This window comes from Brassica napus, chromosome C7, assembly GCF_020379485.1.
Source record: "Brassica napus cultivar Da-Ae chromosome C7, Da-Ae, whole genome shotgun sequence".
Lineage (NCBI taxonomy): Eukaryota > Viridiplantae > Streptophyta > Magnoliopsida > Brassicales > Brassicaceae > Brassica > Brassica napus.
Window position 1 is genome coordinate 4,731,797 of NC_063450.1, and position 22,248 is coordinate 4,754,044.

General features: G+C 38.7%; 1 protein-coding gene and 1 non-coding gene across 3 annotated transcripts; one reads left to right on the forward strand and one right to left on the reverse strand.

Moving 5' to 3' along the window:
• The first annotated feature begins 4,217 nt into the window (after positions 1–4,217).
• LOC125590894 lies at positions 4,218–4,324 on the forward strand. Its single transcript, XR_007326896.1, has one exon. It is a non-coding gene; the product is annotated as a small nucleolar RNA R71 (small nucleolar RNA).
• A 9,130-nt stretch (positions 4,325–13,454) lies between these two features.
• Positions 13,455–16,538, reverse strand: LOC106395537. 2 transcript variants are annotated; one of them, XM_013835965.3, is made up of 11 exons: positions 16,328–16,538; positions 16,115–16,201; positions 15,866–15,994; positions 15,497–15,782; positions 15,302–15,420; positions 15,101–15,233; positions 14,958–15,034; positions 14,689–14,883; positions 14,277–14,466; positions 14,014–14,204; positions 13,455–13,917 (listed from the first exon to the last, which is right to left on the reverse strand). In XM_013835965.3, the coding sequence occupies exons 2-11, from the start codon at positions 16,181–16,183 to the stop codon at positions 13,681–13,683; spliced, it is 1,626 nt and encodes a 541-aa protein (XP_013691419.3). In that variant the 5' UTR covers positions 16,184–16,201; positions 16,328–16,538; the 3' UTR covers positions 13,455–13,680. The 2 variants fall into 2 exon arrangements, with proteins under 2 accessions (XP_013691419.3, XP_048620410.1); XM_048764453.1 differs by lacking the exon at positions 16,328–16,538 and having other exon boundaries at positions 16,115–16,308.
• Between the last annotated feature and the right edge of the window lie 5,710 nt (positions 16,539–22,248).

Sequence of the window (22,248 nt, forward strand, 5' to 3'; positions counted from 1 at the left end):
ACTTCTTCCTCTCATACCCCTTCAGGTTCGGTGGTTCAATTCCAGCACATAGGTAGTTTGCAAAGTCTGCAAACCATGGGAGATCATCCTGAATTTGTCTCATGACACAGCAATCAGCCTGATCCAAATACTCATCCTCCAGCAAGGTGATCACATAGACATTCTCCTCGGGTAATGTATCATCCAGTGGTGTTTCAGCTTCCACTCTCATTCGGGAAAGATGATCTGCCACTCCATTTTCTGCTCCTCTCTTGTCTCTGATCTCAATATCAAACTCCTGTAGGAGTAAGATCCACCTTAAGAGTCTCGGTTTAGCATCTTTTTTCGTCATCAGGTACTTCAAGGCTGCATGATCTGTGTGCACAATTACTTTCGAGCCCACCAAATAGGACCTGAACTTCTCGAAAGCATAAACTACTGCCAGCAACTCCTTCTCAGTGGTAGCATACTTGATTTGAGCATCATCAAGCGTTCGGCTGGCATAATAGATCACATGGAGTTTCTTGTCTTTTCTCTGCCCCAAAACAGCTCCAATCGCGTAATCACTTGCGTCACACATTATTTCAAATGGCAAGTCCCAATCTGGTGGCTGCACAATGGGAGCACTGACTAGAGACTTCTTGAGAATCTGAAACGCAGCGAGGCAGTCAGCATCAAAAACAAACTTCGCTTCTTTGCACAGCAGACGGGTGAGTGGCCTCGCTATCATAGAGAAGTCTTTGATAAACCTCCTGTAGAAACCGGCATGTCCCAGAAAACTCCGAATATCCCTCACTGTCCTGGGAGGCTGTAGGCTGGTCATAACTTCAATCTTTGCTTTGTCAACCTCGATACCCTGCTCTGATATCCTGTGACCCAAAACAATGCCATCTTTCACCATGAAATGGCACTTCTCCCAATTTAGCACCAAGTTCTTCTCCTCACATCTTTCCAGCACCTTGCACAGATTAGCAAGGCAGTCGGTAAATGAAGAACCGTAGACTGAGAAATCGTCCATAAAAACCTCCATAATGTCCTCAATAAGATCAGTAAAGATCGACATCATGCATCTCTGGAAAGTGGCAGGAGCATTGCACAATCCGAAGGGCATTCTCCTGTAGGCAAAAGTACCGTATGGACAGGTGAATGTTGTCTTCTCTTGGTCATCTGGATGAATGGGTATCTGAAAGAACCCGGAGTAGCCATCGAGAAAACAGTAGTAGGGGTGGTTGGCTAGTCTTTCCAGCATCTGGTCAATGAAAGGAAGTGGGAAGTGGTCCTTCCTTGTGGCTGAGTTTAGCTTCCTGTAGTCAATGCACATCCTATGCCCTGTGACTGTTCTGGTAGGAATCAGCTCAGCCTTCTCATTTGTGATGACAGTGATGCCACCCTTCTTAGGAACCACATGAACCGGGCTCACCCAAGTGCTGTCTGAAATTGGGTAGATCACCCCTGCACTCAACAGCTTTAGAATCTCCTTTTTCACAACTTCCATCAGTTTGGGATTCAGTCTTCGCTGGTGCTCTATGGACGTCTTTGACTCATCCTCCAAGTGAATCTTGTGCATGCAAAGATCTGGAGAAATACCTGTAATATCATCCAAAGAGTACCCCAATGCTTTTCTATACTTTCGCAATTTTGAAAGAAGCAAAGCGGTCTCCACATTATTCAGGTTAGCACAAATAATAACAGGATATGTGGAATTCGGTCCCAAGAATGCATACCTCAGCCCAGCTGGGAGGGCTTTAAGTTCCACCTTTGGAGCATTCTCCTCACTCCAATCTGGTTGGGAGGATGACGGTTTGACGGTTTTATCGGTGCCTGAGTCTTCAAGGCTGACATAGGCGACATGCTTCTCAATCGGTGAGGCTGAATCCAAAATCTCAGAAAATCCAACCACTTCTTGGTTCATGAACCCGAACTCACTCTCCCTTTGGGTCAATGCGACTTGTAGAGGATCATCAGTGTGCAACTCTTCATCCATTTCCTCCACCAGTTCAGTCAATGTATCAACCCAGAAAGTCTGTCCATCAATAGTCGGATTTTTCAGCACCTTCTCCACATTGTATCTCATCGCCATGTCTCCTAGACGTAAGTCTATATGCCCATTCTGTACATCAATCATGGCTCCAGCAGTAGCTAAAAACGGTCTGCCCAAAATGAGAGGATCTTTAGGTTCCTCTTCCAGCTCCAGAACTACAAAATCGGTAAGCACATATCCCTTTCCAACACCAACAGGGATGTTTTCTAGTACACCGACTGGTCTTCGCACTGATCGGTCAGCAAGGACCAAGGAGATCCTTGTAGGTTTGTAGTTCGTCATGCCTAGCCTCTCAGAGACAGAGAAAGGCATTAGGCTCACTCCTGAACCCAGATCGCAGAGACTCTTCTCAAAGGTAAGTGATCCAATGCGGCATGGTAGAACAAATGCTCCGGGATCTTCACGCTTTTTAGGCATGACATTTTGTAGAACTGCGCTACATTCCTCATTGAGCATCAACACACCACGCTCTAGGCTCATCTTATCGGTAAGAATCTCCTTCATGTACCTTTTAAGAGAAGGTACCATCTTCACCGCTTCAACGAATGGCAATCTCACATGTAACTCCCCAACAAGGTTCTTTAGCTTCTCGTACTCACGTTCTTTGATCTTCTGCCTTGGTCTGGATGGGTATGGAGCCTTAGGAACATAAGCAGGAGGCGCCACATACACCTCTTCAGGTTCAGAGGAATTTGGCTTTGTTGACACGGGATCGGTCGATCCAGATGACCGGATCGGTCGATCTCCTTCCCCTTGGATCGGTCGATCTGTTCCTGAGATCGGTCGATCTCTTCCTCATTCGATCCCTCAATCGTTTTTCCACTCCTAAGTGTTACAGCATTCACAAACTCCTTGGGATTCGTCTCTGACTTCCCTGGTAGAAATCCAGGTGCTGTTCTGCTGCTGGAGGCGGTTTGAGCAACTTGCTTTTCCAAAACTTTCAAATGGGTGTTCAAAGCTTCAAACTTCCCATTAAGCTCTCCATACATGTTATCCACCTTGGAGTTTATCTCTGCAGTGCTATTCTTCTGACCTTCTAGCACCATTTGCAGCATCTTCTTAATTTCGTTATCCTGAGAAGGCTGTGACGAAGAGGCATTCCTTGATTCTGGTAGTTGTTGTACTGCTGCCTTTGCTGAAATCCTGAGTTGCCCGAGTTGTTCCCCTGATATTGATTTCTGTTCTGATATCCTTGGTTGAACACACTCTGGTTCTGATTCTGGTTCTGCCTGTTTCCTGCCTGAGGGTAGGACTGATGTGTGGATTTCCACATTGTGTATCAGCTTGCAACCCATCACCAACAATTTTGTCCAGGAATTGTCACAGATTTCTGTGGCACTCTCATCTATCTTCGGATTCATAAGACAGATTATTTTGCTGACTTTCATGAACTCCATTATCCAAGGTTCTGTACCTTGAAACGCTCCCAAGCCTCATGAAGCTTTCTGAATCAAGCTAGCTTCTCCTTGAAATGCCTAGAAAAGCGCTCTTTCCTTCCCAATGTAGTTCACATCAGCCTTGCATATCATCTGAATCATCACCACACTTGGAGTTTATTTCTTGTGCAGCGTCTTCTTAATTGAGTTATCCTGAGAAGGCTGTGACGAAGAGGCATTCCTCCTCGGTAGTTGTTGTACTGGCCTTTGCTGAAATCCTGAGTTGCCTGAGTTGTTCCCCTGATTCAATTTCTGTTCTGATATCCTTGGTTGAACACACTCTGGTTCTGATTTGGCTGTCTGATCTGATGTTGTGGATTTTCCACATGTTGCTCCGGTAAGACAGATTATTTTGCTGATTTTGACTCCATCCAAGGTTCTGATTGTAGCCTCTGTTGTAGTTTCTTGACCACCAATGTAGTTCACATCAGCTGCATATCATCTGAATCATCACCAACAATTTCTTGTGAGGAACGATAGCCTTGCTCCTCCACAAATTCACAGATTTCTGATCTCTCTTGAGAAGCATCTCAATCTTGGCATTCAGCTCATCTATCTTCTTGGATTCATAACCAACACCCTTCTGGCTGGTGTCAAACCTTGACTTGCGGTTTGCTTTGCTGGATGACAGGTTGTTCAGCAAGGTGTAAGCTTCTTCAATAGTCTTGGTCATGAAATCACCATTACTTGCTGTGTCCATGGCATCTTGACTCTCTTCATGAACTCCATTATAGAAAATGTTCAGCAAGCTCACATCAGTGTAACCATGGTGAGGGAAGTCCTGTGTGTACTCCTTGAAACGCTCCCAAGCCTCATGAAAGCTTTCTGAATCAAGCTGCTGAAAGCTTCCAATTCTGCTTCTCAGATATGTGGACCTTGACTTGGTGAAGAAATGCTGTAGAAAAGCAGCTCTTGTCTCTTCCCATGTAGTAAGAGATCCTGGAGGGATGGACTTTAACCATCTGATAGCTTTATCAGCTAAGGAAAACGGGAACAACCTGCATTTCAAAGCGCCTTGAGGAACTCCATTATGTCTGCTGGTGTCACAGACTCGCTCAAAATGTTCCAAGTGATACATCGGGTCCTCAGACGGGTTTCCATGAAACGGATTTTTCTCCACCAAATTAATGAGACCAGTCTTGATCTCAAAGTCTCTTCTCTCAATGGGAGGTGGGCGAATCCCAGAACGATCGGCATAGAATGCATCTGGTGTATCATAATGTGCAAGCGTCATCCTAGGCATGCCATAGTCTCCAGCCTGTTGTCTTGCAGCTACACCAGCCTGCTGATTATCACCAGCATTGTTGCCTTCTCGTTCATCTACAGGAATTGGATTTTGCGGGTTGTCCTGAAACTGGTCTTCTTGGTGTTCAGCCATTTCAACCTCTTCAGCAGACTCAAGTCTTTTCTTTTTCACTTGTCTCTCTAGGCGGCCGAGCTCTAACTCCAAAGGTATTAAATTCGATGATCCTTTGCTTCTAGTATGAAATCCGCTCATTCACCTGAAAACACAAACAGAAAGAGAAAGACAGAAACATTAGACAAAATAAAAATGCTATAGTCTTAAACTGATCATTAACTCTAGGGTGACCAAATGGTCCCCGGCAACGGCGCCAAAAACTTGATGTGTCGAGTTTTAACCCGATTATCTAACTGCAAGTGCACAGTAAAGTACGCAGTAGTAATACGGGATCGAATCCACAGGGACCGATGATCACACGTAGAGTTGCAGACAAGTTAATAGCTACAGCGAACAAAGATATAATTTTGATGGTTTTTATTTAATTTTCTTTAGTGTCACAAAACATAAACAAGCTGTAAAAAGATGATTTAAACGATTTGAAAACTATTTTAAAACAAACGTTGGGCATTGGGAATTCTCAGGGATTTCTTTTTAATCAAGATACAATTAATGGCAGACACAGGGATATATTAAGAACCGTCTAGAACTCAAACACGATATTAGAATTAACCTACTTCCGTAGCGCTAATTCTCTATGTTATAGAAATCTCCACACTAACTTCCGCTGAGTTTCAATTTCTAAACAAGCATTAAGAACAGGTTCAATATGTTCACAAAGCGCAATAACATCAACTTCCGAGGGTTAAGGACACTTTGCTCATCTAAAGTATTTTCGGAAGTTCAAACAATCACTTTCGGTGCATCAAACAATCTGAAATCATGAACTAAGTGATCAATTCAGTTCAAGCAGTAAGAAATCCATTAGATGAAGAACCAAAACGTAATCCCTTAGTCTACACACGTTTTATGAATCAAAACATCAAGAAATCCCCTATGAGAACCCCTAAACCCAACTAGATGACTACTCACACATAACTAAGCAAGAACAACACGATTTTGATGAAGAAAACATGATAAGATTGTATTAAAACAGAGTAAAGGTTCAGAAGATCTTCTCCAAATGGTTTTGAGATGAACTCCTTCACAAATCTTCACAAATCACACAAAATAATCACAAAACTCTCAAATCTCTCTCAAGAACTTGTAAATCTCCTTCTTGGTCGTCTCTGGTCTTTTCTGAGTCCCAAAGGTCGAGTTCTTTTTGTCAATTATTGAGGGGAGTGGGTAAAAAGGAGTGAAAAGCTCGTTTGTGCGTGTGGAGCCCGTAGAGCGTGGGATCGGTCGATCCACATGGACCGGATCGGTCGATCTGTTGCTGAAACCGTGGATCGGTCGATCCACATTCACCGGATCGGTCGATCTGTGGCTCTGTGCGATCAATACTTCTCGTTCGGTCCATTGTTCGGTCCATCTTGCTTCTGAATAAATCCCGAATGCGTTCTTTTCTTTCAAGCTATCTAGTAACCTGCATATTACACTTAAGAACACCAAAACGCATCAAATAGACCAAAACATTAATTAAAACCGACCATTTAATTGCTCCAAAACGAGTTTAAAACCGTTAAAAATACGGAATATCAGACAGATTCTCTGTTTTAGCAACGATGGCTTTAGGAATGATTGATCTCATCTGATTCACATGCCCAATCAGTTTTGTACCAGTTTTCTTCTTGTTAAACCCTCCATAAACCATGACTCCTTGATCACCACGACCTGAAGTTCCATTTTTCCTTTTCATCCTTTCTTCCTTTTCAAGGTGACTTTGAGACAAATTGCATACACAATCTGCAGTATGTTCCTCTCTACTCAGGTGTGACAAACCATGTTTGAGATTTAGCTTCTGACTAGCTTGATTTATGATCTCTGGTTCTTTGACCTCAATGCGTGCAAAGTTACATATAACTTCTTCAACAGGTTCTGCAACAGGCTTGTGTGACACATTTGTTTCAAGGTGTAACCCATGACGCGTCTGTCTTCTGAATTTAGGATAAAGATCTCTTTTAGCAATCCACACACATCCATACTTTTTGGGCTCTATGAAGCACAAATTCAGCCTCCATGCTCTTTCAACCTGATTTCTACAAGCATAACAGTAAGCAACACTATGTCCGATCTTACCACAAAAGTGACAGCCATTCCTTCGCTTAGCAGCAACTTTTCTGTGTTGTATCTTTGGAGTCATAGTGTTTGCTTGAGATTCATCCTTTAGTTTAACTAAAACAACTAGGATTGAGCGCTTTACAACCTTGGTAACTTCATTCTTTTCAACTGCCTGAGAACTAGTTCCATGATGACCTCGCTTTCCTCTTAACAAGCCTCCATTCCTTACAAGCTATGTTTTGATTCTCTTTAGACTATGTCATTGATCCTGATTTTTCTTCAGCTTTTGGTTTGTCAACTTTTTGTCCTGCAGCTTTTGGTGTGTCATCTGATTTTACTCCAGCTTTTATGAACCTCATCTCTTCAGCCTTGTCATAATCTTGTGAAGTTGATCCTTTATAACCCAAACCCCAATTAATTTTTGGAGACTGCCCCATTGACAAGATATGATCCAGACTTGCTGATCCAGTGTTCAACATTCTTACTTTCTTGTAGTTCTCAGTAAGTTGTCTTTCCAGAAGTTGACTCTTCTCAAGTTCTTGATTCAGCAGCTGTTTCATTTGATGAAACTTTATTTCAGACTCTTGTTGAACTTGGTTTTGCTCTGCAATCACTATCTTGAGAGACTGAAGCTCGTCTTTACCATCATTCTCTGCTATCTTCGATGTTGTCTCAGCTTTTATAGCAGGTTGTTCTAGCTCCAGAATGTTGACTTGCGCTTTCAACATGGTTGTATCTTTGATGAGTTGCAGGTTTTCATAACTGAGCTCTGCAAATTTCTTGAACAATGTTGTATATTCAGACTTGAGATCAGCAGTCATATCTTCCCCTTCTCTCTCTGAATCTGAATTTGAATTTGAGTCTGAGCTAGAATGATGATCAACCATTGTATCTTGACCAGCGAGAGCAACAAAGTTGTTTAAAAAATCTTCTTCATCACTCTCACTTTCTAATTCAGTGTCACTAAAACATAAGAGAGAAATGTCTTTCTTCAGATTATTAAGACAATCACTCTTTGTGTGTCCAAATCCCTTGCATCCAATACACTTGAGCTCTTTTCGTTTTGCTAAGGGGCATTTGTTACGAAGATGACCAAAGCCTTCACACTCTTGACACTGTAAATTCTTTTCCCTCTTTTCCTTAGACGAATCAGACCTAGAACCTTGATGGCTGAAGCGCTCTGAATCATTCCTGGAGAACTGATTACCTGACCTGCTTCCACCTTTCTCAATCTGTTTGAGCATTTTGTTGAAGTTCCTAGCCATAAGACTCAGATTATCTTCTAACCTTTTAACACCATCTTCTTCTTTAGACTCAGCCAAGAACACTATTCCCTTTGAATATTTTAATAACTCATCAGCTTCTTCCAGATCATGTACTTTCAGAATCCCAGCCAGTTGATCAAACTTCATATCATCAATGTTCATGGCAATCTGAACGACTGCCTTGTAAGCTTCAAATCGTGGAGGCAAGCATCTTAACAACTTATTAACGAGCTTCTTTTCTTTATACTTCTTACCAAGAACAGTAGCTTCATTATCAATTGAACTTAACTTAGACACAAAGCCAGCAATGGACTCGTCATCTTCCATTCGTAGGTTCTCAAACCTTGAAGCTAAATGATCAATCCTTGTTCTTCTTACACTTGTGTCACCTTCAAAGTGATTAACCAGCACATCCCATGCCTCCTTTGCTGATTCACAGCCCTGGGTAATTTTGAATTGGTCGAGTACAACAGCTGAGAATATCATAGTAAGTGCTTTAGAGTTGAACTTTGATGCGGCTTTTTCAGATTCTGTCCATCTCTCCTTCGGTTTGGGAGCATATGTTTTATCTTCCATGAGCATAGTAGGTGCCAACCAGCCTATTTTAACAGCATTCCAAACGTCTTCATCTATTCCGCGAATGATATGTCGCATATGTGCTTTCCAATGGCCAAAACTCCCTTTATCCAGCATGTAGAGACTCGGTAGGGTGATGAATTCATTCATGGTTTCAAGACTTCTTCCGCAGGACCTCAACCTATATGTGAATACGGAATCCAACGAGGTGACCCGCTCTGATACCAAATGAAAAGTCTACAGCAGGTGAAACCAATAAGAACACAAAGGATTCAAGACCAACTGTCTCTTTATTAAGAATCGCTTAAACAATTTTTTTCAAAGACTTGTCTAATCCGAATTACACAACTCCACACGCGGCTTGTTACGGACCAATTCTTAATCTACCCTTTGCGTGAACCAACCCCTGTTGATCACGTTTACAAATCACTCACTTCCTGAAACCCCAAAACCCCTGTTTGTGTTTCTGTGAGAATATAACGTTGAAAGCTTGACCTAATCCTAAGTCTAAGCTTTCCTATATATTGCCACCAATTCTTTCCAGTTGTGCAATATCTCTTTTTCTAAAAATCAGCATCACCAAATCTTTCAATTTGTGATCTGAAGATCTTCTAGTTCGTAAATCACGTCCAAACAAGATCAGCTAATGGGAACTCTCCACGTCATCACGTCTTAGTTCCTTCTGTCCACGTCGATGTGTTACACATTATCGTCCATGTGTAACACAACATCAATACGCCAAACTTCAACATTCTTTGAATATGTCTGAGCCATACTCCAAAGAACCATGTCAATCAACACTCTCTCTGTGTCAATGCACCAGCATGTCAAGCTCCAGATCCCTGAGCTTACACAGCTGTTGCACCAAGTGATTCAAAAATTCAGCAGTATCAACCAAGCAGAAACTTGGTCCAGAAGAAAATGAACCAAAGAAAGAACGTTTCGAATAGCTGCACCACCGCAAAATGAACTTAAAAATCGTTTGGCTTTAGCATCTTCTCAATTTCTGTTTTCCCTTTTGTTTTTTTTTGTCTTACAATTTGATGTGGTGGTCTATGCTTGGACTATTAATGGAACTTCATTTTTCCCTTTATGGTTTTTGCTTCTACTGATGCAACGGGTTGTTTTGTAACTTCTAGCGTTGAAACTTCTACTGATGCAACGGGTTGTTTTGTAACTGAACTTCCGAACACTTCCTACAGTTCTTCACAACACCATACATTTATTTAATCTACGTCTAGGTTACCATAATTTTCACCCACACCTTTGTTGTTCTCGCCAATCTTAGTAGTCAATATGTTCCTGTTATTAACTAATAGAGAGACCCATACAATGCAGCAGTATGTACTTAATAATATCATCAAATCAAGTTTTAAGCAATGAACATTATAGTATACAAAACCATAGATTCGTACCTCCTAATAATCAAAGAGACTCACGTCTACATTGCAAATTAAGCAGTTGGCTTATTCACCATGAAGCAAACACAAGTTTTGACGGAAGAGACGAACACACAAACTCGCTACAGTTCTCTCTCAGACGAAAGTAGCGTTGCAAAATGAATGTGTAAAACACAGTGTAGGAAGAAAATAAATGAAGTGTTGCAAAATAAATGAAGTGTTACAAAATGAATGTGTATTTCTGTATTTTATATCTACATTATCAAACAAACCAAAGAAAGTATTACATTAAGGATTTTTTAAATCTCTATATTTACAAGCATTGAAAGCTTTTTAAAAAAAAACTTTCTATGAACTAAGACATTTTCCTTAAACCATGTCAAGAAATGTTTGAATAAGTTAAGTATGTACAGCTAATCTATTACTACTCCATTATCAATGTCAAGAAATGTTTTTTTTATTACAATGAATCAGTTACATCATATAAATCAACAGTTTAAATAAAAATGTATAAAATAAAGGTAAAACAAACATATAAAAGGAAAAATAATATAAGCTAACACAATCGACTACAATTTTTTTTTTCAAAATATTATTCTTATTATCATAGTCAGATTAGAAAAAAAACATTAAAAAAAAATAAAACAAATTCATTTTCATGAAAGGCATTAATGGTCGTACAAATATATAATCTCTAAATGGGATTATAAAATAGATAGTATTTTTTTTTGAAAAAAACAACAAATAGTAAAATTTAATACTATTTTAAATTAAAATAAATTAAAATTTCAAAAGTTTGTTAAACTTTAAATAATATTGATATTATTTGCTCACCCGCCCACAGGTACTATTTGGTACTTAAATAAAATAAAATTTCAAATGCCGTTCATGGTACTTAACAATATAAGTATATACTCTAAATAAAACATCAACTTTATTTTATGTTTTTTTTTTTGTCGTCTACCCATCTAAGCTAGATTAAGTGGAGAACAGACGAGCCGATTCTCCGAGGAGCATCTCCATCTGTCCGGGTCTGATCTATATGGGAGAAAGTAAAGCCTTTGGTCCTTGCATCCTTTGCTAACGCGTCAGCCCGACCATTCCGACTCTGAGGAATATAAGACAGACTCACATCCTCGAAGTCCTCTTGTAGCCTCTATAACGCCTCGATCTCTGTCGTGAAAGCTGGCCAATCCATCGGGTTTGTAGTCTTTTCCACTAAGTCCGAGCAGTCCGTCTCAAACCGTACCGAGGTTATCCTTCTGTCTCTCATACAAGAGGTTGCCCAAAGTAAACCTTCCATCTCAGCATGCAAAGCTGAGAGGCTCCTGTGACACGCCCGTAATCCGAAGTATTCTGAGCCCATTTGATCCTTAAGACTCCACCCTAAGCCACTAATGCTGCCATTATTGATCCATGATGCATCAATTTGACAGGTAAAGATTCGGGGTATCCAAGGAGGCACTGTCTCAACTTTATTTTATGTTTAAATTTCAACTAAATTAACTTTGTTAAGACCATCTGTTTTTTTATTCTACTTTTATTGCATCGATTAGTTACAATCACTTATGTCATTCCACTTTAAATTAAACAACTTCAAAATAATTTAATACCCTATAGTCGCTAACCACTATCAAATGGATCGGAAAAAAATATGATTATCTTTCAACATAGTTTCATTTTTATATTTTTGAATATATTCTATTTATTAAGATCATAAAATAAATTGTAAATTCATGTAAAAATATGAATCCGGCGCGTAGCGCCGGAATACCACTAGTATATATATATACAAAGTAAGGTTTTCTCTTTCCTGATGCTGCCACCTAAGATTTCAGGTCAGAAAGTTGATGCATCAGAGGGCGATATGTTTCTCTTATCCTTAAACTATATATGTGTTTCATTAATTCAAACATTTCATGTGATTGGGCTTTTCATTTGGGTTAGTTGCTGCTGTGTGTTTGGGCTGCGAAAAGTGACCAGCTGCTATTCCCATATTTCACTCACGTCACTAAATATGTTAATTAGAGGGCGCCACATCATCTTGACTCGATCACTCTATACAATGTTGGTTTTCTTCTGTTAGGATTTTGGGCAGATCTATTTATATATCCCAAAAGTAAGATAGTCAACATTTTAAACATTGGACTTCATGTTTTATGTATAAGCTCAAATATATTTCCTATACAAGTCTACGGTTTGCTTTAAGATGACATCATCGTCGATCCAAATCCCACCGCTTCTTACCGGAGGGAAGTGTAACGGCCTAAGCTATCATTCAATCTCCATTATTCGTGTTCTCATTCACTCCATTAACCCACCGCCTTCACTAACTCGCATTAAATAATACCTTCGCCTTCTTTGAAGATTACGAATCTTAATCTATCAACGAGGAAGTAAGCTTCGGTGAAATTAATAACTTTCTCTCTTTTAATCATTGTAAGCTTAGTTTTAACTATACAAATAACTAACATAGATCTTTTTCAACTACCCTAAAATTTTCAGAGAAATCTCTTCAACAAAAAAAATATATATACTCTTATAACATACACAAAAAAAATCTACCCACAACCCAATCCTTCGGAACCTAAATAATACAGACCACAAATAATACGCCAAATATGGAATCAAACTTTTTTAAAAAGAAACAATACGAAAACCATTTGAAGTCCTTACAGCATAGCAATGTCACAACTCTTTAATAAAGAAACAATTATTGCAAACAAACAAAATATATCTTATCACATATAATCTTTCCTCAGCTTAAATTTTCTAAAATAAAAAAAATCATTATCATACATATCTCTTACAAATGCAAACCAAAAAACACAAACTATAAAATCATACAAAAAATAATAACCTAGATCACAAATAAGAAATATCCCGCCCGTAGGGTGGACCGCTTTTAAATTCTTATATATCATTCTCAAACCATATTAAATTCATTTTCTTTTGTAGAAGAGATTTCTCTCAACGAGAATTGAACCTATGACATTTATTAGATAATAAGAGTTTTGGCCATCAGGTTAACCATTCGTTGGTAACTCTAAAGAGTTATCAAGAAACAAAGAATGATGATGGAGAGAGCAATGTCATATAGCAACAATGTAATGATTGGTTCTTCATGAAATTGATCCCACACTGTCAGATTAACTGATCGCTGCTAGCAAGGCAGTTAAAACTCTTGGTTCTGCTCTGATGGCCAAGATCATTATTGTTACTATCACCATAGCAAATCTCTTTCACTGTGCTAACCCGAGGATGATGGAATGGATGATAACTACAAGTCTACAATGCTGTATTGTGTAAGCTGGTGATTTGCGTACCACACGCTTAGGTTTCGTGTTATATAATATCCGAGACTGTCCATCTTGGTTTTAAACTTTCAACTGATTCAAAGTTATAACTCAAAAGACTGTTTAATTATTATTTTTCCCCTGAAATATAATTCTCAGTGAAACCAAATCCAAGATCCGGTTCTCATCTCCTTTCCAGGACCGGTTTTCTCTTCCTGACTTGATTAAACCGGTGGTTTAGTTATTGCTTCTTGAACCATTTTGATACCAGCAGAACAAGAATCAAGAATGGAGGAGACAATCTTTCTCTGCCGCTCTTTGAACTCCATCGCCATTTCAACATCCCACTCCACGTTTTCTCTGTCCATAGAATCAGCATCGCCAAGATTTTGCATCATGTCGTCAAATGTGGATTTGAGATTCTCGAGTACTCCCATCTCTACTTCCAAGTTCTCCCATAGCTTTATAAGAATCAATAAAAATGGACAAAGTTAGACATGTAACTGATGCCTTGTAGTTAAAAAAAGAAGAAACATAACATGATCAAGAATAGTTACATCTGTTTCGGAATGATGAACAAGACCATGAGCTCTCCGCAAGTAGTTCAACAACGGAGTAGGCAAGCCATAGTGGAAGATGTTGTGATTGCTAGAGAGCCATGTCCCACGTAACATGTGAGTTGTCCAAGAAGACTCACTCTCCATGTCTTCATCATCATCATCATCATCATCATGAATGACATCAACATCTTCAAGTGAAGAGAGATTTAGACACAAGTTTTCAAGAAAGATGAGTGAGTGATCTCAGAAATGACTTTTACCTAAGGGAATGATGTCATAAGGGTTATCTCCTTTTGGTAGAAACCCGTAGAACGTTAACAGATGAGAACTAGAGTAGTTTCCGTAGCTAAGATAACATTGTTCCCCTCTGTTGCAAGGTCTTGAAACTGGGAACTTCAGTGAACTTGTTTCCAAATCTACTTTCCCATATTTCACTATGTGTGGGCATGTCTACAAACCAATCAAACTTATCAAATCAAGAAATCGCAAGACGTTAGTGAGGTGCTTTATAGAGGATTAATGTTTAGGCGGAATTTTTTGAATGCCTTAAGACTGATTTTTTAAGAGATCGTTTTGAAAAATCCTTTCGTTAAGAACCGATTTGCCTACTAAGCGGATGCCTAGACCGATTTTTAGAGCACTAGTAGCATACTACAAAGAGAATAAAGATACCGAATGGTTGAGAAAACCGGCGACAGGAATCAAGCAAGTCTTTAGCTTTCCATCAGGGAACTTGATTTGTATGCTGTTGGAGTAATACAACTCACAAGCCCATAAGTAATGCTCCCATGTGTACATATCCGGTGGAAATACATTCTTGTGGTTCGATAGAAGAGGTATCAGTTCATTATACCTCTCACGCAAAACCTGCAAGATACACAAACAAGTGTCAATAGATTCAAGAAATGTAATAAAGATTTTAACATTAGATCTTGTCACACCTCTTTAGATTGCATTATCTCATCTAAGAGCAGTGTACCATCAAGCACCATGATGGCATCCACCCCAAAACTCAAACCTGTAAAGAGAATCAATGTTTGTTATCTCTTCAAAACAAATGTACAGCTACAAGGCTTCTTCTTACCGGTGCAGAAACTCTCCTGAAGAGAGTCAAAGTATGGTTTGAATTTAGACTCATGGTTATGCTTCTCCCTCATTGTCCATAAGAGCATCATTGTCTCAGATGTCATCCCATCTATCTTCTCCAGTATTTGGTGCTGAAAGAGAAGTAATCACTCATCAATATAACATTGCGATGACAGAAACTGACACAATCTTGTTATACCATGTCAGAGTTGTACACATGCTCCTCAGAGATGATACTTGAGATTGGTATCTCTAAAGCAACATCTCCAAATTTCAAGTCTTCAGTAGCTATAGCTCCACGTCCATAGCCATCGATCTCTGTTCAGAAAACACACTTGAATCACTGTTGGTAAGAGAGAAAAAAACACACATTGCAAAATCAAAATAAGCATACGAGCTATCTGCAGTTTGGTTTTGACTCCATTTCTCTGACCCCATTCTACTAATATGATTTCCTTCTCGCATCTATAGCTATCATCAACTCTAGCTTCCTTCTCTTCTGCTCCAACAACCTCACCGATTCTAACTTCTACAGCTTCTCGTAGGGCTGCTTCCAATGTTTGTGGTTTACAAGAAGAAGCTGGGATGAGGGAAAAGATCCAGGTGAGAGCTGAGATTTCGTTTCTAACGCTGTAAACTCCAGCTGGAGTGCAAGCATCATCGCCAAAGTAAACTTCCACCTGCATTTCAAGCATGAGAAGACAAGAATGGATCTACAGTGACTAAGTTAGAACCAAGTACTGTTAATATGTTTTGCTTTTACCTTGTCGAGGTTAACTATTCTTCCAAACTGAAGCAGCTTTTCTAATGCAGCATTCAGTAACTCTTGAGACAATGGTCCACTAAGACTCATTGTTTCCTTTACTCCTAAACCTTTGCTACTCAAGAGCTTCTGCAGAGACAAAAGATTCAGCTATTAGTCTATACATTAATATTCAATTTCTAATAATACCATGAAACTAATGAATGTTGAAATCAGAGAAGCACAGCAGCGAAAATTGACGATTCTGACCTTTTTATGTTGATAAAAGGGATCATCTTCGGACAGCTCTAGGCATAACTCAACAGTAGTCTCTGACATTATATTCAAAGCACCAACCTTGCAATTAACCCAACAATAAGATTCATCATCATAAACAGAGACGAGCTTTCACTAAAAACCAAGTATGTTATTACATAGCAAGTAATCAAACTTAGGGTTTAAGAGAAAGGAGTTAAAGAGTACCACTAAAGAGTTGAGGAAGCGACGAACCAGGGGAATAAGAGGAGAAGAGGGTTTTGTTGGTTTAGAAATAACTCGTGTTTTTAAAATAGGAGCGAAAACTGAATCGGAAATATTTTGGGTCACGGTTCAATATGGTTCGACCGGATCAAACCTGGTTTAATAATATAATTTAATATTTTTTTAGTATGTAAATATAAATGTAATATTAATAAACATAATGCATAGTTAAAATATAAATTAATTTTGAACATAAAATATTATAAATATAAATTAGTTTTTTTTATATGGATGGTTTATAGATTTTTGATAGTTTTAGTGGTTTTTATTGGTTTAATAACTTTGAAATATAATCCGGCTATGTTGCCGGTTCATGGTCGAACCAATTACTAGACCAACCCGACTATATAACCGGTTCATGGTCGAACCCGGTCCAACCATCGGGTCGGTCCGGTTTTAAAAACACTGGAAATAACTGAAACAGCGAATAAACCCTCTGCCTGGTATGGAAGGTTCAGGGACAACCGATTTGATTTCGATATTTCCAGTTCACTAATCATCTCTACCCGCTGTAATTTTTCATATAACACATACACAAGTACCTTATTTTCAAGTCCACAAGATTTTAATCCGCGCTTTGAAAGCGCAGAATAATTTTTTGGTGAAAACTTTATATAATCGCATTTTCTCCTTATTTAAAGTAAGTTTGGACATAAAATCCGTAACCCGAAGTCCGAACGTAACCCAAACAAAAAAAAACGATTCATACCAGGTTCGAAATGTAAGAAATACCATAAAGGGTTTTATAGGCTAGCAAAATATATACGAACCCAAAACTTTATTAGCTAAACCTAAATGGTTAACACGAAACAAGCCAAAAAAATCAGGAAAACCGATCCGAATGTCCAAATTAATCACAAATATAAATATTTGAAACATAAATATGTACTTCAAATATTAAATTCTATATTTATTTTAAATGATATCTAAAAATAAGTTTTTAAATTTTAAATAATTACGTTAAATATCTAATTCTATATAAACAAGTATTAATTTCTTATGTTTTGCTTTTAAATTTTGGATTTAACTTCATATATATCTGAACCAAACCAATATAGCCAGAATCCGAATGATATATATAGTTAATTTATGGACTTTAGGATCTGGTACATATTATAACCAAAACTGATGTGTTATATCCAAACCCGATCCGTACTTTCAAATTTACCAGAATGAAATATAAGTTAGAACGGAAATTCAAAATATCCAACTTGTATCCGAACGGTACCTGAACGCCCAAACCGAACTTAAAGTGTCTTTTATGTTTTGTTTAATTAGTTTTATATTTGATAAATATTTTAAATGTTTTTTGCAACAACCCATAAATCTATACTCATAAAAATATCACTAATAGCATGTTTTATCATATCATTAAATATTAATAGTATCTAACTATTAATAGTTATTTATCAAATATAAATATATCTAATTTTAATATTCTATCTATAAAATTTATATTATTATGTATTTGGTGAGGGTTTTGAAGAATTTGTATCTTGCATTTTAGATTAAAGTACAGTTGTATATATAGGAATTAATAAGCATATATAACTTTTATATTAATAAATAAAATACTATTGATTAGTTAATTAAATTTAGTGTTAATATAAATTGAATTCATTATTAAAAAATAATATATTAGTTATTTTGCTCTTTAATTTTAGGCTAGGGTATATATTTAATCAAATAACAATAACAATAGATTAGTCACACTGATCAATGAGGTTTTAGATTGGTCTAAGGAGGAAGGAATGGAATTGGGAGAGACTGATCACACTGGGATGGAGACAGATGCGGTGTTAGAGCTGGCCGAGGAGTTCGAAAACCTCACAGATGGAGAAGGAAAGGACACGGGGCAGGTTGAGGCAACAGAGGCTGCTGAGGGTTATATGATTAGTGACAATGCATAGAGCACAGTGACAGCTGTGGCGGAGAAGAAGACTGAACCGCGTAAACCACTGTTCTCAGTCGCAGGTGGAAGTAACTCGAAGTTTGTTCAAGTTCTCATGTCACCCCGCAAGCGTGCGCCAGCCAAACAGGTTCGCAAGGGAGGAGGCGCTAGGCCAGCGGAAGAAAAGGGTCCCTCATACCCTAAACAGTTACCTAAGCCTTAAGATTTTATGGATAAGAGTCTCTTATTAGCCATGGTATGGGGATGGGAGGGGTTTTTTAGTTTTGTTCTTTTTGTTGTTTCAATAAGCTCTATGAGCATCTTGAGTTTTATATTATGGTCTTGTTCGTTTTTGGAATTTCTTCCAATTTGGTGGGGCAAGTTTGTTTCTTGGAATTTATGGAATAAAAATGGATGTTTTGGTTACTGGATTGGGTTCATGTGGTTGTTGATAAGTGGTCTAAATGTTGTTGATGCCGTGTTATGTATAAGGTTTGATTGTTATGGGAGACAAGGACCAGATTTGGTTCTCTTGTGTTTGTTTGGTATCGGGATATGGCTCAGGACTGAGCAGCATGGCTTTGTTATTTTAACACAAGTGTTTGGGCTGGTCTCTTTAAACCAGTCGCAGGCAAGCTGTTTGGAGAGGAGCCGGGTGTTAATAATCGAAATGAAGGAGAAGATATGGCAACAAAATTATGGTAAACGGTTTCATAAGTCTCGTTGCAAGAGAGTTTTATGTGCGTTTTATACACTGGCTCGCATGGTTGAGATACAGCATGGTGAGACAGTGATGGCATTAAGGAATTTACTGGGAGTAAAGCAACGTCTTATTATTTTATTTTTGAAGACGTCTACTATTATGGCAGTATCAAAATTCTGGAGTTTCTTTGTTATTTGGTGTTTTGGATTTCAGGGTATCATTAAACCCAAATTAGTTAACTTTCGGAGCTTCTTTAAATATTTTTTAAATGAGGATTCTTAGTTGGAATTGTCGAGGTATGGGAAGCAAGTGGACCATAAGCTATCTACGAGAGATATGACATAAACATAAACCAGATTTTTTATTTTTATCAGAAACAAAGCAGGAGCCAGAATTTGTTCAAGACTTTCAAGCACACATTGGCTTTGAAAATTTGGTTACAGTAGATCCAGTGGGAAGGAGTGGTGGTTTAGCGCTTTATTACAATAATGATTATCAGGTCCAGGTCTTATATTCTAGTAATAGAATAATCGATGCGGAAGCGGTGGCTCTTGGGAAAACGGTTTATCTTACGTTTGTATATGGGGATCCAGTTCCAAAGCTAAGGGAACAAGTATGGGAACGATTGACTAGATATGGGCTTTCACGATCTGAACATTAGTTTATCATTGGTGATTTAAATGAGATAACCAGGAATCATGAGAAGGAAGGAGGATCTTTGCGAAGTGCGGACACATTCATTCCTTTTAACAATATGATACGGAACAGTGGTTTATTGGAATTTCCGGCTAGGGGAAATAAAATGTCGTGGCGAGGGAGACAGGGAAAAGGAAAAGGGGCAGTGACGGTAAGGTGTCGTCTAGATCGAGCTTTAGCAAATGAGGAGTGGCATACTTTGTTTCCATGTTCTTATACAAAATATATAGGGATGGTGGCATCTGATCATCCGCCTGTGGTGGCTTATCTAGAAGATAAAGTTCCTAAAAGAAAAGGGCAGTTTCGTTTCGATAAAAGATGGATCTGACAAGAAGGCCTTTTGGAATCAATTACAATGGGCTGGACAGAGTCTAGGAAAGAAAGTGAGGTTGGGATTGTGGAAAAGATTAGCAATTGTAGAAGCAAAATTGCTAAATGGCGGAAAAATAACCCACCTTATGGAAATGAAAAAATAAATGATTTACAGAAAGCTCTAGAGGAGGTACAAACAGATAACTCTAGATCTCAAGAGGGTATTTTAGAGATTTCCAGGAAGTTACAAGAGGCATATAAGGACGAAGAGGAATACTGGCACCAGAAAAGCAGGAATACGTGGTATTCTTCTGGGGATCTTAATACAAAATTTTATCGTGCTTTAACTAAGCAACAACGGGTCCGTAATAGGATCGTAGGCTTACATGATGCTGCGGGTAACTGGATTACAGAAGATACTGGGGTGGAAAAGGTGGCAGTAGACTATTTTGAAGAGCTTTTTATTACTACTTCACCAACGGAGTTTGATGATTTCCTCACAGAAGTAACACCGGGTATCACCCCTCAGATGAATCAACGTTTTCTGGGAATAGCAACGGAGAATGAGGTTCGTGATGCCTTGTTTATGATGCATCCAGAGAAGGCACCAGGACCGGACGGCATGACAACTCTTTTTTTCCACCACTCCTGGCATATTATCAAGAAGGATTTGGTGGATATGGTGAATAATTTTTTGGTCTCTGGAATACTAGATCCAAGGTTAAATATTACCCAAAGACGGAGAGGCCTACAAGGATGACAGAGTTGAGGCCAATTAGCCTATGTAATGTTGGGCATAAAATTATCTCGAAGGTTATGTGTCAGCGATTGAAAATTTTCCTACCCTCACTTGTTTCTGAAACCCAATCGGCTTTTGTGCCAGGAAGGTTGATTTCCAATAATATTCTTATAGCTCAGGAAATGTTTCATGGATTACGGACTAATAAGGCATGTCAAGGAAAATTTATGGCGATTAAAACGGATATGAGTAAAGCGTATAATAGAGTGGAGTGGGTTTTTATCAAGGCTTTACTACAAAAGATGAGCTTTGATTTTCATTGGATAACATTAATGATGGAATGTATATCATCGGTTCAATATCAGGTTCTACTAAATGGTCAACCACAGGGTCTTATTGTTCCACAAAGGGTATTAAGACAAGGTAATCCTTTATCGCCTTATTTATTATCCTGTGTACTGAGGCTTTGATTGCAAATATTAAGAAGGCGGAATGAAGGCGACTTTTAACGGGCATGAAGGTAGCTAGAGCATGTCCATCGATATCTCATTTGCTTTTCGCAGACGACAGCCTTTTCTTTTGCAAAGCTCAAAAAGAAGAGCTCTTACCATTCTCAGGATTTTAAAGGAGTATGAGGTAGTATCCGGCCAACTTATAAATTTTGATAAGTCTTCGATTCAATTTGGGCACAAAATTGAGGAATCGGCTATACAGGAGCTACGAGATATATTGGGCATCCAGAATCTTGGAGGTATGGGGTCTTATCTAGGCCTTCCAGAAAATCTGGAGGGTTCCAAGATACAAGTTTTTAGTTTTGTGCAGGACCGGTTAAATAATAGGGTTAATGAATGGACTTTTAAATTCTTTACAAAAGGAGGAAAGGAAGTGATTATAAAATCGGTGGTTTCGGCATTGGCAAATCATGTGATGTCTTGCTATCGATTACCTAAGGCAACAACCAAAAAATTGACGTCCGCGGTCGCACAATTCTGGTGGAGCCCAAGGGGAAGTACGAGAGGTATGCACTGGAAATCATGTGACAAAGTATGTGTTAACAAGGAGGATGGAGGTTTAGGATTTAAGGACATCACTGACTTCAATACAGCGATGCTTGGTAAACAGTTATGGCGTCTGATTTAGAAGCCAAATACTTTATTTTCTCGAGTTTTCAAAGGTCGGTATTACAGGAATGCCTCACCCCTGGAACCGATTCGTTCATATTCTCCGTCATATGGTTAGCGGAGCATAGTTTCTGCTAGATCTCTGGTAAGCAAAAGACTAATTAAAAGGGTGGGATCAGGATCATCTATCTCTGTATGGAATGATCCATGACTCCCAACCACTCGCCGGAGACCAGCAAATAAAAATCAACACAATTTCGACCCAGACCTAACAGTGGATTCTCTTATCGATTCTACTTCGCGAACTTGGAAATCGCAGGTACTCCGGACTTTGATGGATCCCCAGGATGTGAAAATTATAGAAAGTATACAATTGAGTAGAACTCAGATGATGGATAGGGA